Source organism: Manis pentadactyla, chromosome 11 (assembly GCF_030020395.1).
Source record: "Manis pentadactyla isolate mManPen7 chromosome 11, mManPen7.hap1, whole genome shotgun sequence".
NCBI classification, from domain to species: domain Eukaryota; kingdom Metazoa; phylum Chordata; class Mammalia; order Pholidota; family Manidae; genus Manis; species Manis pentadactyla.
The window spans coordinates 12,485,101-12,503,685 of NC_080029.1; the positions used below are offsets into that span (position 1 = coordinate 12,485,101).

General features: G+C 37.9%; 1 protein-coding gene across 1 annotated transcript in view; it reads left to right on the forward strand.

Annotated features, from left to right (window-relative positions):
• CATSPERB (cation channel sperm associated auxiliary subunit beta) overlaps positions 1–18,585 on the forward strand; it is a 114,168-nt gene that overhangs the window by 53,508 nt on the left and 42,075 nt on the right. The window contains 2 exon segments of the mRNA XM_036882176.2: positions 6,908–7,052; positions 17,711–17,865. Of these exon segments, the coding sequence (XP_036738071.2) occupies positions 6,908–7,052; positions 17,711–17,865 (300 nt within the window).

Sequence of the window (18,585 nt, forward strand, 5' to 3'; positions counted from 1 at the left end):
CTGGTCCAATTCAGGAAAATCTTGGTTTAATCTTACCTTTTGGTTCCTTCCCCTAATCATCCTGGAGCTACATGTGAGGCTAAACCTTCCCATATTCTTTATCTGGTTCTTATTTTAAAATAAAATGCATTTTTTCTAGTTTATTGAAATATAGTTGACATATAACATTGTGTAAGATTGGACCTTCCCATTTTCAATAATGTTGCTGTTTTTTTTTCACATGTATACATATATATATATATATATATATTTATTTATTTATTTTGGTATCATTGATCTACAATTACATGAGGAACATTATGTTTACTAGACTCCCCCCTTCATCGAGTCCCCCCCACATACTCCATTAGTCACTATCCATCAGCGTAGTAAGATGCTATAAAATCACTACTTGTCTTCTCTGTGTTCCACAGCCCACACCATGCACCCCACCCCACACATTATACATGCTAATTGTAAGGCCCCCTTTCTTTTTCCCCCCACTTCTCCCTCCCTTCCCACCCATCCTCCCCAGTCCCTTTCCCTTTGGTAACTTTTAGTCCTTTCTTGGGTTCTGTGATTCTGCTACTGTTTTGTTCCTTCAGTTTTTCCTTTGTTCTTATATTCCACATATGACTGAAATCATTTGGTACTTGTCTTTCTCTGCCTGGCTTATTTCACTGATCATAATACCCTCTAGCTCCATTCATGTTTTGCAAATGGTAGGATTTGTTTTCTTCTTATGGCTGAATAATATTCCATTGTATATATGTACCACATCTTCTTTATCCATTCATCTACTGATGGACACTTAGGTTGCTTCCATTTCTTGACTATTGTAAATAGTGCTGCAATAAACATAGGGGTGAATCTGTTTCTTTCAAATTGAGCTGCTACATTCTTAGGGTAAATTCCTAGAAGTGGGATTCCTGGGTCAAATGGTATTTCTATTTGGAGCTTTTTGAGGAACCTCCATACTGCTTTCCACAATGGTTAAACTAATTTACATTCCCACCAGCAGTGTAGGAGGGTTCCCCTTTCTCCACAGCCTCGCCAACATTTTTTGTTGTTTGTCTTTTGGATGGTGTTGATCCTTACTGGTGTGAGGTGATATCTCATTGTGGTGTTAATTTGCATTTCTCTGATGATTAGCGATGTGAAGCATCTTTTCATGTGTCTGTTGGCCATCTGAATTTCTTCTTTGGAGAAGTGTCTGTTCAGCTCCTCTCCCCATTTATGAATTGGATTATTCTCTTTTTGTTTGTTGAGGTGTGTGAGCTCTTTATATATTTTGGATGTCAACCCTTTATTGGATCTGTCATTTATGAATATATTCTCCCATACTGTAGAATGCCTTTTTGTTCTATTTATGGTGTCCTTTGCTGTACAGAAGCTTTTCAGCTTGATATAGTTCCACTTGTTCATTTTTGCTTTTGTTTCCCTTGCCCAGGGAGAAATGTTTATGAAGAGGTTGCTCATGTTTATGTCCAAGAGATTTTTACCTATGTTTTTTTCCAAGAGTTTTATGGTTTCATGGCTTATGTTCAGGTCTTTGATCCATTTCAAATTTACTTTTGTGTATGGGGTTAGACAATGATCCAGTTTCATTCTATTGCATGTAGCTGTCCACTTTTGCCAACACCAGCTGTTGAAGAGGCTGTCGTTTCCCCATTGTATGTCCATGGCACCTTTATCATATATTAATCGACCATGTATGTTTGGGTTAATGTCTGGAGACTATTCTGTTCCACTGGTCTGTGGCTCTGTTTTTGTGCCAGTACCAAATTATCTTGATTACTGTCTCTTTGTAGTAGAGCTTGAAGTTGGGGAGCAATATCCTTCCCACTTCATTCTTCCTTCTCAGGATTGCTTTGGCTATTCGGGGTCTTTGGTGATTTCATATGAATTTTAGAACTATTTGTTCCAGTTTGTTGAAGTATGCTGTTGGTAATTTGATAGGGATTGCATCAAATCTGTAGATTGCTTTGGACAGGATGGCTATTTTGACAATATTAATTCTTCCTAGCCAAGAGCATGGGATGAGTTTCCATTTGTTAGTGTCCTCTTTAATTTCTCTTAAGAATGTCCTGTAGTTTTCAGGGTATAGGTCTTTCACTTCCTTAGTTAGGTTTACTCCTAGGTATTTTGTTGCTCTTTTTTTGAAAGAGTTCCCTTTACCTCAGTGTTTAGAGAAAATAAAGACTGCACATTAAAGAAGAAAACATTTAAAAGTAGTTAAGATGATGTTTCATAATGTGTGTGTGTGTGTTTTACCACAATACAGAATAAAAGAGGTGAAAAATAATGGTAAGGCATCCAGTTGCTAGATTCACAAATCACTTTTGTATTATGACCTAGAACGTATCCACCATATCTTCACAAAATTGAAAACATCTAAGTTAATTTAATAATTTTGAACAGCATCCACATATAATAACACAATCAAGACAAAGGATACTTTCAAAGTAATTTGGAAATGATGTATAACTTCAGTCAAGTAATACATTCAAAACAAAAAATAAAGGAAATACAGACTGATACTAATTTAAACTGGGGTTATGCTCCAAGAGCTCTTTTGTATGCTCGTAAAGTTTGGTCATTTAAGGCTCAGCTTACTCATTAGTAAGGCTTCCAAACAAAATCACATAAGTCACTTAACTTCTCTGTTCACCTAAATAAAATTCTCTGCATTCTCCCAAAGAAGATTTAGGGGGAGAGAATTCTGTTTATTAAAGAGATTGTAATAAGTGAAAATACAGACTGCAAACTGGAAGATGATATCCGCAACACATTTAACTGAGAAAGAATTAGAAGTGAGAGTATATGAAGAATTCTTACAAGGCAATATGAAAAAGACAACCTAATAACTGACAAAAAAAGCAAAGAGGCATTTCACAGAGAAAGAAACACACATTGAGTAAATGTGTAGAGACGGTGTAATTCACAAATAATCATGGAAATAAAGAATGCATTACAATATTATTTTCAGCTATTTAATTGGCAAAATTCTGACAATGTAAAATGTTGAAGAGGATGTGGATTGACCAGATCTTTTATACATCGCTGATGGGAGAGTAAATCACTACAGTTATTTTGGAAGGCAATTTGGCATTATCATTATCCCATAAATTTCAATGTTTGCATTTTCTGTGACCTATGAGTTTCACTTTTTCACAAGGGAAATACATATATGAGGAAACAATTAAAAATTTCATCATGATGCTGTTAATGATAGCACTAAATAACAAATCAATCCAAATGCCCATGAATAGGATAATAAATAAATAAAATACAGTTTGTTCATCCAATAGACTATTAGATGGCAACAGAAAAGCAAATGACCTGAGTTATATGCAACATGTATGAATATAAGTTAAAAATGTTAGGAAGAAGAGTACATTCTAGAAAACAGTGGGGTATGACACCCTTTTTATAAAGAAAAAAGGCAATTCAAGTAATGTATTATTGAAGCACACATACATATGTGCTAAAACTAAAAGAAAAAGTAGCAAGAGAGTGAAAAACACAAATTTCAGAATATTGGATATCTCCAATATAGGGGATATAAGGGAGGAGAAAGACAGGGTGATAGGATTGGGGAGAAACATAGGAAAATGTAAAGTATTAGCAATCTGCTAATTCTTGGGTTGGGCTTTCAGTTCATACATTCTCATTATGTTATCAAATATCATGAGAAAAATAAAAATGAGCCATGCAAGGATCAGTAACTAAAAACAGAAAAAATGCTGTGAGTTGCAATTGTTTTCATTCAGGTAATCAGTAAAGATTAAAAGTAAAATTTTAACAATATCAAGTATTGGTGAAGTTTGGAGAAATGGATTTTCTCATACACTACTGATGAAACTATTAACTGGTTCAGCAAAACTGAAGAGCATTGTGGCAGTCTATTAAAATTATAGAAACATACATAACCTCTGACTCAACATCTGGGTTTTCAGTATCTTCTCTAGAGATACACTTCAACATTAGTACAAAAAGTAAGTGAATGTTCATTGCAGTATTGTTTTTAAGAGTGAACATTTTAATATAACCTTTAACTGTTAGTAGGAAAGTAGAACATCTCAGGTGTTGCATATCCGTAGCACTGGATACTATGAGACAGTGTAGAAGAATGTGAAGGTCTGCAGAGCTAATGTAAAATGATCAGAGATACATTGTTGAGTGACAAATGTAATTTATGGAACACCCAGGTACAATATGTTGCTGTTTTGAATATATTATTCAGAGTACCCTCCCCCATCCACAACCAGGCTCATTGGTAACATTTGCAGGATCCAGAGCAAGAGTAAAATTGGAGGCCCCCATATCACTCGTATAGGTTATGGATTGTGCTATGCCAGCAATGAGCACTACATTCCTGAGTGATACAAACACCTATATGTTATTCAATAAATATTCTCTGTGTGTTTGTAATACACAGGCCCACTAAGCATGCAGTCTAGGATACGAGTCCCTCTTGCCCAAGTCTAAAGGTAGTGCTGCACCCAGATATATGATATGCTTCTTCTCTTCTCCCCATAAACTGTACTGAATGTATTCTGTGGGTGTGTGTATATACACACACACACATATATATATGAGTGTAAGTATGTAGAATTTTCAAGTTGGTAACTAGTTACCTCTAGAAAGGGGTACAATAGACCCTGATTATATCAGATGAGGTATAAAAGGAGAATTATTGGGATGGTAGTCAAAGAGACTTTAGCCACATTTATAATGTTCTAAATTTAAGAAAAGCCTTTTTTCTGGTATACCTTGTCATTAAAATAATTTTTAAGAAGAACTTAAAAATCCAGACATTTATATTTGAATAAGACTTAGGCTACTAAAGGAGGTACCAAGCAGGATTCACTCAATGCATGATATGATTTATCTTCAAACAATTCTTACTGCAAGATGAGGAAATAGAGATTTTTATGTGCTGTGGGGAGTATAATTAAGAATTTACTAAGGTCCCAGGACACACTTTTGCAAATATCAAGACACTCTTCCAACATAAGACATGTTCCCCTACATATTTGCTAGATGCCTAGAACATAAAGTCTCATGTCAATATGAGGTATGCTCTCTCCTCCGTATCCAAATACACCCAGCATGTCATCCTTTTGTGAATGAGGAGCTTCTGTTTGGATAGAATAATTTGGTTCTTTTATACATTCACCATCCATGTGGTGTAGACTTGAGACTGTCAGATATAGCCATAAAACCATAGGAAGATTGTAGCACTCCAAAATCTTACAACCACAGACTATTTATCGTTAAAAGAACATACGGGATATGAACAGTCCCCAGGAATGGGTTGTTCTAGTTTATCTGAATTCTCTCAGACTGTTTAAGTTCAGTCGGACAATATCCACCATATCATAGATAAGTTTTCACAAATGCCTAAGGTGCCTAACTGGTTTTCTTGGTTTCACAGGAGATGGCTGATAATTACAGGTATGCTTTGGTTAGGTAACTATATTCCTATTATGTTAATGTGTGTGCACAATTTAATTAGTAGTTTAAAACCTATCCATGCTGAAGTTACTCTACAAGAAGATATGTCAAAGAAATAATCAATCTTCCCAGGTTTTCTTCTGCCTGCTACTTCTATAGCTTTTCTTCTTCCTACCTAATCACAACCTTTAAATAGAACTCGTGCCACATGTCGAATTTACCGAGTATCATAATTCTTCCAAGTGGTAAAGACACCTCAAGACAAATGCTGGGCATAGAAGCCACAGGGTATAAATATGCAAAGAAGTAAAAAGCTAACCTTTTCAAACAATAAGGCTTCTCTCTTACTTACCAACTTAACATTTCCCTGTATGGCCCCGGAAGATGACTGGTTAGCCAGAGACGGGTAAGATTCCTCAAGGGAGGAACAACCTAAGACAGGCACAGTCGCAGGGGGCCATCTGGTGAGAAAATGGGGAGCAGCAGAGGTGAGGCTTAGAACCTCCCCCCTCATGTTCTGAGAGAAATCTTCTGCATACATGGATGTTTATTGCCCTCGTCTAGCTCGGATTAACACATAGTCTACAGGCACACACCTGATCATCTACATTTGCTCTCTTACAACACTAAACTCTGTTTTCTACCTTTATCTCGTATCTACCTACCACTTCAGCATTTTATTAAAAATAATAATAATAGAGAAATGTGGTATCCACATATAAATCAAGTTTAAAAATCAAATGAATATTCATATTTGAACTGACTGTGTATAGTTCATAATGCATGAACAAAACCGAAAGCTTCTGTGATGACTGCCCTTGTACTGTTCACCATGTAACTTATTCACTATGTAAGAATTTGTACTCCATGTAAGAATTTGTTCGTTATGCATCAGAAGATTGGAGACTGACGAAAATTAGGCTTGGGGTGGATTAATGATTGTGCATTGAGTATTGACCCCCCTATACAGAAATTTATTGTGGTTAACAACTATTTGATCAATAAATATGAGAGATGCCCTCACAAAAAAAAAATATATATATATATAAACACACTTCCAATTGTAAAATAAATAAGTAACCGGGATGTAATGTATAGCATAAGGAATATAGTCAAAATATTGTAACAACTTGGTATGGTGATACCTGGTACCTAGAATTATCATGTATATAAATGTTGAAGCACTGTGTTGTACACCTGAAACTAATGTAATGCAATACTGTTGTCAACTACCCTTCAATAAAAATAAAAAAAAAACCATAGGAAGGAAATAGAGGGCTGATCAAGTAGGTAAAACGTCTGTGCATTTGTGTGTGTGTGTGTGTGTGTGTGTGTGTGTGATGGATGTGGAAGTATTGGGAAGACCATGCTGCATGATTTGTCTTACATAGGAAGCTCGGGCTGATCGGTAATTGTTGACTGTTACATGGCAGCTCTTTAGTGAGCTATTATCTTTTTATTCCCTTAGGTTTGGCTTTCAGTTGATGGCGGCAACACTTTTGAATTATTAGCTGACTTTCATGATGATATCATAAAGAATACTTACCACAGTTTTTATTCTTCAGCTATAACTTTTGTTTCCCAGAGTGGAAAGGCTTACTTGACAAAGGCAGGTGAGGAATTCATTTTTACTGGTATAAATGCTGCATTTCAGCCAAGGATTAAAAAACATATGGAGAAAATCTGCTGTATTAATCAACTAATCTTAACTATTACAGATGATAATTTTAAAAAATTTATTGTGGTAAAATACACATAAAATTGACCATCTTAAACATTTTTAAGTGTACAATTCAGTGGTATGAAATACATTGAAAATGTTCTGCAACCATCACCACCATCCACCTCTAAATTCTTTCATCTAGTAAAACTGAAACTCTGTGTCCTTTAAACAGTAACTTCCCATTCCTCCCTCCCTACAGTGCTTGGCAACCACCACTCTATTTTCTACGGTCTCTGTGATTTTGGCTACAGTAGGGGCCTCAGATAGATGGAGTCATATAATTGTCCTTTTGTGACTGTATTATTTCACTTAGCATAATATTCCCCTGGTTCATCTTTTTTGTAAATAATTGCAGAAACCTTTTCATTTTTAAGGCTGAATAATATTCCACTGCATGGATATACCACATTTTTGCTTATCCAGTCATCCATCAATGGACACTTAGGTTACTTCCATGTTTTAGCTATTGTGAATAGTGCTGCTATGAATATGGTGTGTAAATATCTCTTTGGGACCCTGCTTTCAAGTCTTTTGGGTATATACCCAGAAGTGGAATTGCTGGATCTTATCGTGATTATATATATATATATATATATATATATATATATATATATATATATATATATATATATATTTTGGTATCATTAATATACAATTACATGAGCAACATTGTGGTTACTAGATTCCCCCCATTATCAAGTCCCCACCACAGACCCCATTACAGTCACTGTCCATCAGTGTAGTAAGATGCTATAGAGTCACTACTTATCTTCTCTGTGCGATACTGCCCTCCCCATGCCCTGCCAGTACATTATGTGTGTTAATCATAATGCCCCTTATTCCCCTTCTCCCTCCCTTCCCACCCACCCTCCGCAGTCCCTTTCCCTTTGGTAACTGTTAGTCCATTCTTGGGTTCTGTGAGTCTGCTGCAGTTTTGTTCCTTCAGTTTTTGTTTTGTTTCTTATACTCCACAGATGAGTGAAATCATTTGGTATTTGTCTTTCTCTGCCTGGCTTATTTCACTGAGGATAATATCCTCTAGCTCCATCCATGTTGTTGCAAATAGTAGGATTTATTTTCTTCTTATGGCTGAATAATATTCCATTGTGTATATGTACCACATCTTCTTTATCCATTCATCTACTGATGGACACTTGGTTGCTTCCATTTTCTTGGTTATTGTAAATAGTGCTGTGATAAACATAGGGGTGCATCTGTCTTTTTGAAAGTGGGCTCCTGCATTCTTAGGGTAAATTTCTAGGAGTGGAATTCCTGGGTCAAATGGTATTTCTATTTTTAGTTTATTGACGAACCTCCATACTGTTTTCCACACGGGTTGAACTAGTTTACATTCCCACCAGCAGTGTAGGAGGGTTCCCCTTTCTCCACAACCTCATAGACTTTTGTTGTTTGTCTTTTGGATGGTGGCCATCCTTACTGGTATGAGGTGATATCTCATTGTGGTTTTAATTTTCATTTCCCTGATGGTTAGCGATGTGAGCATCCTTGGCTTTGTTTGCCATCTGAATTTCTTCTTTGGAGAAGTGTCTGTTCAGATCCTCTGCCCTTTTTTAATTGGGTTGTTTGCTTTTTGTTTGTTGAGGCACATGAACTCTTTATATTTTAAATATCAACCCCTTATCAGATATGTCATTTATGAATATATTCTCCCATACTTTAGGATGCCTTTTTGTTCTACTGATAGTGTCCTTTGCTGTACAGAATATTTTTAGTTTTATACATTCCCACTTGTTCATTTTTGCTTTGTTTCTCTTGCCTGAGGAGATATGTTCATGAAGAAGTTGCTCATGTTTATGTCCAAGAGAGTTTTGCCTATGTTTTCTTCTAAGAGTTTTATGGTTTCATGACTTACATTCAGGTCTTTGATGCATTTCGAGTTTACTTTTATGTATGGAGTTAGACAGTAATCCAGTTTCATTCTCTTATATGTAGCTGTCCAGTTTTGCCAATACCAGTTGTTGAAGAGGCTTTCATTTCTCTATTGTATATCTATGGCTTCTTTGTCATATATTAATTGACCATATATGCTTGGGTTAATATTTGGACTCCCTATTTTGTTCTACTCGTCTATGGGTCTGTCCTTGTGCCAGTAACAAATTATCTTGATTACTGTGGCTTTTTAGTAGAGCTTGAAGTTGGGAAGTGAGATCCCCCCCCTGCTTTATTCTTCCTTTTCAGGATTGCTTTAGCTATTCGGGATCTTTTGTGGTTCTACATGAATTTTAGGACTATTTGTTCCAGTTGGTTGAAGAATGCTGTCAGTATTTTGATAGGGATTGTATTAAATCTGTACATTGCTTTATACAGGATGGCCATTTTGAAAATATTAATTCTTCCTAGCCAAGTGCATGGGATGAGTTTCCATTTATTAGTGTCCTCTTTAATTTCTCTAAAGAGTGTCTTGTAGTTTTCAGGGTATAGGTCTTTCACTTCCTTTGTTAGGTTTATTCCTAGGCATTTTATTCTTTTTGATGTAATTGTAAATGGAATTGTTTTCCTGATTTCTCTTACTGCTAGTTCATTGTTAGTGTATAGGAATGCAACAGAATTCTAAGTATTAATTTTGTATCCTGCAGCTTTGCTGAATTTGGATATTAGATCTATTAGTTTTTCAGTGGATTCTTCAGGGTATTTTGTGTACAATATCATGTCATCTGCAAACAGGAACATTTTGACTTCTTTCTTACCAATCTGGATGCCTTTTATTTTTTTGTGTTGTCTGATTGCTGTGGCTAGGACCTCCAGATCTATATTGAATAGAAGTGGGGAGAGTGGGCATCCTTGTCTTGTTTGTAATCTTAGAGGAAAAGCTTTCAGCTTCTTGCTGTTAAGCATGATATTGGCTGTGGGTTTGTCATATATGGCCTTTATTATGTTGAGGTATTTGCCCTCTATACCCATTTTATTGAAAGCTTTTATCATGAATGGACGTTGAATTTTGTCAAATGCTTTTTCAGCATCTGTAGAGATGATCCTGTGGTTTTTGTCCTTCTTTTTGCTGATGTGGTGGATGATGTTGATGGATTTTTTAAATGTTGTACCATCCTTGCATCCTTGGGATGAATCCCACTTGATCATGGTGTATGATCCTTGTGATGTATTTTTAAATTCGGTTTGCTAATATTTGGTTTAGTATTTTTACATCTATGTTCACATGTTTTATTCTCAATTTTATTTATTTCTTCTCTGATCTTTATTATGTCTCTTCTTCTCCTGACATTGGACCTCATTTGTTCTTCTTTTTCCAGTTTCAATAATTGTGACTTTAGACTATTCATTTGGGATTGTTCTTCCTTCTTTAAATAGCCTGAATTGCTATATACTTTCCTCTTAGAACTGCCTTCGCTGCATCCCACAAAGTTGGGGCATTGTGCTGTTGTTTTCATTTGCCCCCATATATTGCTTGATCTCTGTTTTAATTTGGGCATTGATCCATTGATTATTTAGGAGCATGTTTTTAACCCTCCATGTGTTTGTGGGCCTTTTTGTTTTCCTTGTACAATTTATTTCTAGTTTTATACCTTTGTGATCTGAGAAGTTGATTGGCAGAATATCAATCTTTTTGAATTTAATGAGGCTCTTTTTGTGGCCTAGTATGTGGTCTATTCTGAAAAAATGCTCCATGTGCACTTGAGAAGAATGTGTATCAAGCTGCTTTTGGGTGGAATGTTCTATAGATGTCTGTTAGGTCCATCTGTTCTAATGTGTTCTTCAGTGCCTCTGTGTCCTTACTTACTTTGTATCTGGTTAATGTGTCCTTTGGAGTGAGTGATGTGTTTAAGTCTCCTAGAATGAATACATTGCATTCTATTTCCCCCTTTAATTCTGTTAGTATTTGTTTTACATATGTAGGTGATTCTGTGTTGGGTGCATAGATATTTGTAATAATTATATTCTCTTGTTGGACTGACCCCTTTGTCATTACTTAATGTCCTTCTTTATCTCTTGTTACTTTCTTTGTTTTGAATGCTCTTTTGTGTGATACATGTTCTGCAACACCTGCTTTTTTCTCCCTATTGTTTGCATGAAATATCTTTTTCCATCCCTTCACTTTCAGTCTGTGTATGTCTTTGGGTTTGAGGTGAGTCTCTTGTAGGCAGCATATAGACGGGTCTTGCTTTTTTATCCATTTTGTTACTCTGTGTCTTTTGATTGGTGCACTCAGAACATTTACATTTAGGGTGATTATCGTTAGATATATACTTATTGCCATTGTAGGCTTTGGATTCTTGTTTACCAAAGGTTTAAGGGCAGCTTCTTTACTATCTTACATTCTAACTTAACTCACTTATTATGCTATTATAAACACAGTCTGATGATTATTTCTCTCGTTTCTTTTTCTTCCTCCTCCACTCTTTATATGTTAGGTATTTTATCCTGTACTCTTTGTGTTTCCCTTGAATGATTTTGTGGATTGCTGATTTAATTTGGCAATTAGTTAGTATTTAGTTGGTCTACTTCCTTTGCTGTGGTTTTATTTTCTCTAATGACAGCTATCTAGCCTAAGGCATACTTCCTCTAGAGCAGTCCCTTTAAAATACAGTGTAAAGATGGTTTGTGGGAGGCAAATTCCCTCAACTTTCACTTATCTGGGAAATTTTTACTCCCTCCTTCAAATTTAAATGATAGTGTTGTGGATAGAGTATTCTAGGTTCAAGTCCCTTCTGTCTCATTGCATTGAATATATCATGGCATTCCCTTCTGGCCTGTGTGGTTTCTGCTGAGAAGTCTGATTATAGCCTGATGGGTTTTCCTTTGTAGGTGATCTTTTTTTTCTCTCTGGCTGCTTTTGATACTCTGTTCTTGTCTTTCATTTTGCCATTTTAATTATTGTATGTCTTGGTGTTGTCCTCCTTGGGTCCCTTATGTTGGGAGATCTGTGGACTTCCATGGCCTGAGAGACTATTTCCTTCCCCTGATTGGGGAAGTTTTCAGCAATTATTTCTTCAAAATCACTTTCTATCCCTTTTTCTCTTTCTTCTTCTGTACCCCTATAATGCAAATATTGTTCTGTTTGGATTGGTCACACAGTTCTCTTAATGTTCTTCATTCCTAGAGGTCCTTTTTTCTCTCTCTGCCTCAGCTTCTCTGTATTACTGTTCTCTGATTTCTATTCCATTAACATTCTCTTCCAGTTCATCCAGTCTGGTCTTAAATCCTTCCATTGTTTGTTTCATTTCTGTTATGTCCCTCCTGAATTCATCCCTTAGATCTTGAATGTTTCTCTGTAGCTACATCATACATATGATTTTTATTTTGAATTCTTTTTCAGGAACATTGGTGATTTCAGTCTCACCAAGCTCTCTTTCTCATGTTTGAGGGATTTTGGACTGAACAAGGTTCTGCCTTTTCATGGTGATAGGACTGTTCACTGGCAAGTGTCACATGTGTCAACAGGGAGAACAAAGTCCCTTCCTGCTTGCCGGTCACCTTGCCTGTCTTTGGTGTTTGTGCCAGTTAACCATGCACAGGGAGCAGCCTGTAGGTGAATCCCCTATGCTGCCATCGGTGGGGCATTCCTCAGGATGGCCTAGGGCACTGGCGGGGTCTACAGGTGAGCAGCATGTGTTCTGCTGCAAGAAAAAAGCCCAGACTCTGAGCCCATCTCCTCTGTCTGTGCTGGTCAACCGCACGCAGGGAGCAGCCTCTAGGTTAATCTCCTAAGCTGCCATGGGCAGGGCGGCCCTGGGGATGGCCTAGGGCATTGGCAGGGGTTACAGGCAAGTGTCACATGTTCTTCCATGAGAACAAAGCCCCTTCCTGCCTCCCGGACTCTATGCCTGTGTCCACTTTCTGTGCTGGGCAACCACGTGCAGGGAGCAGCCTCTGGGTCTGGGCCAGTTAGCCGTGTGCAGGAAGAAGCCTCTGTGTTAAGCTGCATGGTTGCTGTAGGTGGGGCTGCTCTCTGACTGGTCTGCAGCAATGGTGGGAACAGTTGGTTTGCTTGCAGGTGCTTGCAGGGAAGAAGAGCAGCACACTGTCTATTGCCATGATGGGCCTCAGAGCTGTGTTGCTACCCAGGGGGATGGGATGACTAAAATTCCTTAAAGTTCCCAGCCTGCTGAGCTGAGTATGCCAGGACGATTTTGTCTGCCTGTTAAACCCTTGTCCCTTTAAGACTTTTAAAGTGCCTCCTTTTCTTTTGTCCCATGGCAGCCAGCTGTGAGAACCTGTTCGTAATCTTAGTCTCGGATTTTGCTTTGCCACTCCTCTAATATCCAGCGTACCATGCAGTGTGTGTCTGTGCTCCTGGGGCAGATTACTAGGGCTGGTCATTTAGCAGTCCTGTGCTTCCACTCCCTCCCTACTCTGATTCTTTTCCTTCTGCCGGTGAGTTGGGGTGGGTGGAGTGCTTGTGTCCCACTGGGTGAGGTCCCTTTTCCGTGAGATGTTGGGTTCTCACAGATGTAGCCTGACTGGTGTACTGTATCTTCTGGTCGCTCTTTTAGGAATAGTTGTATTTGCTGAATTTTCAAAATATATATGGTTTTGGGAGATTTCCACCACCCTACTCATGCCGCCATCTTTGGGTGGAGTCTTATATTTTTAATAGAATAATAAATATTCTCTTAAAGGAACTGCAATTCTGTTTTTCATGTTGACTGTACCATTTTACATTTCCACCACCAGGATAGTTTCTCCACATCCTTGTTAGCACTTGTTATTGTCTGGTTCTCTTTTATCCACATCCTTACCAACACTTGTTATCTCTTATGTTTTTTTATGATAGCCTAAAGATATTAGTCTTTAAGGCCTAGCTCCCAAAAAGGAAGAATGAGAAAAATGAAGGTGGTGGAGTTCGAAGTCAAACTTTTTTGTGTGTAAGCTCTCCAATTATCCATAAAGGCTGTACCACCTCATAATTTTTATAAGATCTGTGATTGTTACTGTAATCAAGTACAGTCACCCCATTTAATCACCTCAACTCTTGCCCTCCAGAGACCCTCCATCTCATGCCACTACCAGTAATGATTTGAGCACTTGTGATACTCATGCTCACTTTGGGTTGCCAGTATCACAGTATCTACCAGACATAAGAGGTCTTCTGTGCAGCTCCCAGAATCTCACCTTTGATATTCTGTTTTCTAAGGATGTTTCTAGTAAAAATACTGTATAGTTATGGTCCTGGCAGGAAACGTAATTCTACTCGAGTTTCACTTGAAGTGCCTTTATAAGGGGCCTATTTGCAGAGCAGTGGACAGAATTAAAGGAACCAACAATGATAATAAAATATGCAGAGACTAACAATGGAAGAAGGTCCCTTTGATTAAAGGGGTAATGTAAATAAATAGATAATGGATGGATGGATGGGTGGGTGGATGGGTGGATAGGTAGATAACATTAGCCAAGCCCAGTGAAAGCTGGAATGGAGGAAAGTTTATCCTGTATGAGATATCATCTAGGAGGCTTACAACCACTGCCAGAACTACATCATTAATGTAGGAAAAAAGAAGGTAAAAACTTTAACTTCTCTCTCTCCTTTTGTTCTTATCTCCTGCTAGTGTCTTTCTTTGGCCAAACCCAATCAGAAGGTATCTGGAAACAGTATTGCAATTCATAGGGGTCAGCCTTACAGTGAACCAGACAGGGAAGAGAAGGTCTGAGAATGGGTCTGGAAGAATGGAAAGTAGAGGATATACAGTACATGTTGTGAAACAGAAGTCAAAATAGTAAAAATACTACCTAAGAAAACGAAATCCAATAGGCAACATAAACTATTATAAATTACAGATATAAATTATAGAAACATGCCCACATGTAGAATGAATAGATAAATATATGGAAAGAATCTAAAATGACAAATATAAAGGCTAAAGATTGAGAAACAGCAACTTGTAGGAATTTACAGTAATGAACAGAGGTGGTGGCTCTGTTTATCTGTCTACAACTCCTGGCACATTCCCTCTGATGTGAATGAATGGATGGATGAATGAACCCTCAAAGTTGGAACATTAAAGGAAACAAAAATTGGTAATACGACATTAATTTTTTTAAACTAAAAGCAAAAACACTTCTTAGTTGTTTGAAATAGAAAATGTAAATCAATTTTAAAGGCACAGAAAATCAGTTTCACCCTTCAATTTTTCTGCCACAGCAATAAATAGCACAAATTCTTCTGCAGAACCATTAGAGAGAAATAATATTACCTAAGAATTTGGAGCCAACTCCTCTAGTTATTCATATGCAAAGCCAACAGAAAAATCAGTAAAAACTGTATTTCATCAAATCTGAGATTCCTTGATTGTAAGATGCACTTTGTTCCATGAACACAAAGAAAACCTCTTCCAATCAAACTTAATACAGTACTCTAACAGTACTGTAATACAAGGATTACTCTGACATTTCTTCTGCCTACAGTTGCGTGCTTAGTGTGTGAGACAATTATTTTGAGGGTATCTCTCTAGTAAAACATAATGCAATTTCATATACTTGTGGGTTTCTTCTTTTCTTAGGTCCTATAAGATACTTGGTGGCGATTCTACAAGAAAATGTGGATTTGTAGTAATTCTTCTAGTGACATTTGCTCTGTCTATAAATATATATCTTGCTTGTTTTCCTCACTTGTACACACAGTAACTTTGTTTCAGTGCCAAGTTATAATGTAATATTTTTACGGCATTTAAAGTAGCAATACAACTCAACGTGTATTACACCAGTGATTGAGAAACTCAATTAAAATGATGGACAATATAATGAGCTGAGATATGGGACATCCATGTGTTGACAATTGACTGCTATGGCGTGAGTGCCACCTAGTGGACAGCATAAGACAAACCAATTATAAAACATCTCAGTTTCCAAGATGTTAAAATGTGAAAAAACTATTTCTTATGTTTACAGATGAAATATGACATATTGAACCTTAGAAGTTGTACAGGTTAATTTTATGTGTCAACATGACTGGGCCAGGTAGGGCCCAGACTAAATAATATTTCTGAATGTGTCTGTGACGGTGTGTCTGGATATGATTAGCATTTGAATCACTGGACTCCTAGACTGCCTTCCCCAATGTGGGTGGGCCTCATCCAATCAGTTTAGGGCCTCAGCAGAACAAAAAGGTGAAGGAAGGAGGAATTCACCCCCCTTTTGCTTCCTGCCTGCTTGCTTGAGCTGGCTCACTAGTCTTTTGCTCTTGGACTAGGACTTAAACCAGTGACCCTCCAGTCCTCACACCGTTGGACTCTGACTGAGAGTTATACCATTAGCTCCCCTTGTTCTCAGGCCTTTGGTTCTCTAGCCTCTCGACAGCAGATCACAGGACTTCTCAGCCTCCATAACTGTGTGAGCTAATTCCCCACAATAAAATTCTTCCTTTATATGCATCATATTGGCCTGTACGGGGGGATAGTGGTGAAGGTAGTGAGAAGTGGTTAGGGTCTGCATATTTTTTGAGACTAGAGTCAGTAGAATGTGCTGATGGATTCAATATGGGGTGTGAGAGGAAGAGACCAAGGTTTTGGACTGAGCATTAAGAGTAAAGCTGTTGATGGACAGTGACTGTGAACGGGTATGTGGGGGGGACTTAGTGAAGGGGGGAGCCTAGTAAACATAATGTCCTTCATGTAATTGTAGATTAATGATACCAAAATAAAACTAATAAAAAAAAGAGTAAAGCTGTTGCCTGCAGTTGTTGGAAGGAGGAAAGCTAAGTTGCCTGAGGGGTGGGAGCTCAATTTGGAATGAGTTTGGTTTGAAATGCCTAACTTTCAGGAATCTGGAGTGCTCATTAGGCAGTTAGGTATGTAAGTCTGGAGTTCAGGGAAGAGAGTAAGATGGGAGGTTTAAATTTGGGAATCATCCCCACAAAGATGGATTTTAAATCCTAAAACTAGATGAGACCCCCAGAGACAGTGAGAGAAGGGATCTAAGAGCTGAGTTCTGGAGCACTCAACATTTAGGGCCAGAGACAAAAGAATGGACCAGGAGAGGCTGGTGGAGCTGGTGGGAATTGGGGAGAGGACGTGGAAACCAGCTTTCTCATCCTGGGACCTGAGCATTCACTCTGACTTCAGCCAGGGGAGGTGGTGCTCTCTTTGTCTGGATCAGTGTGTTAATTGAAAGCTACCTCTCAACATATTGCCCTAAGGCATAAGAGACACATGTGACACCAAATGGTTCCACACATTAATCCTAGGATAGCTAGTGACCCAGTGGTCTCTGCCGACAAATCCCCTTGCCTCCCTGAGGGTTAGTTTCTCACTGCCTTCTGCCTGTCCAGGAATCTGATTTCCTGGAATTAGGAAGAGAAACCACCAGCAGGGGGAGCAACCTCTTTCCCCCAGAGCTCTTAAACACCCTCTCACTCTCCTTCACCAACTTCAGCAAGTAGGTTCTGTTATAATACGGAGCCTGGAAAAGACTTTGCAAGATTAACAAAGACTAACATGTATTTGATGAACTCTGGAGCCCCGATCCCTATTCCTACCCCTTATTATACATGAAGGAGTTTTCACAAGGTATACAGCACTGAAAGTTTTCTGGTTATAGTATACCAATATCAAGAGACTTCTTTTTCTTTCCTAATAGGATTAGGAAGATACAGTAAAATTGGATCTATTTCTGATAAAATTTTTACCTTATACTATGACCACATGGGATTTATCCATAAACTGACTCCAGATCATTTTGAAGCTGGTGGGTCACCTGAAAACTTTGGAAATTCTAAAGGTATTTTTGGAAAGGTCAGTGATATTTTGCATTGAAACCGTTTGCCTTGTTTTAAGAATAGATGCCACATTCTAAACACAGAGTAATGGGAAAATGGGGAAGTATTTTCCTTGGGACAAACTCTTATCGATGTACTTTGCTCTATTTACTAAAGGAAAGATCTCCATGTACCAGAGAACATCTCCAAAACTTTCTTCCAAGTAGCACACAGGGTTATATAGGTTTAATTTCATCCAGGAAATCTTCATACAAGTATCTTCACTGCAAAACTCCACCAGATAGTCTAAGCTATCCATTACTTCCAATTCAGGTTTATGGTATTTTTGGTTTTCTTCCTCCCAAAGCTGACATTGAAGCACAAGCTCTTTTTCCCACTGGTTCACGTTTCTTCTCTCATATTAACCCTGCCGCTCATTTCTTCCTTTCCTAATGCTAACATGGGAAGGAGTTGTTTCCTTCTCCACAGATGATGCTACATAACAGATTTTTCAAATAATTTTAACGTACAGTGTGCCAAGTGTGAAGGTATAGAACTCACCCCTGGGCACACAGTCATGAAAAGGAACTCTCATCAATATATCAGCAAAGAATCAACAGGTATTTTGGCTAGGGTTTAATAACACCTGCCCTTTGACCTAAAGGAAATAGAATAAAGGATGATTCTGGTTTTAATAGATCTTTCCAAATTACCCGGACAAGACTGTGGTTGAGAGCTGGCGTTTTAGCTTCCCCCA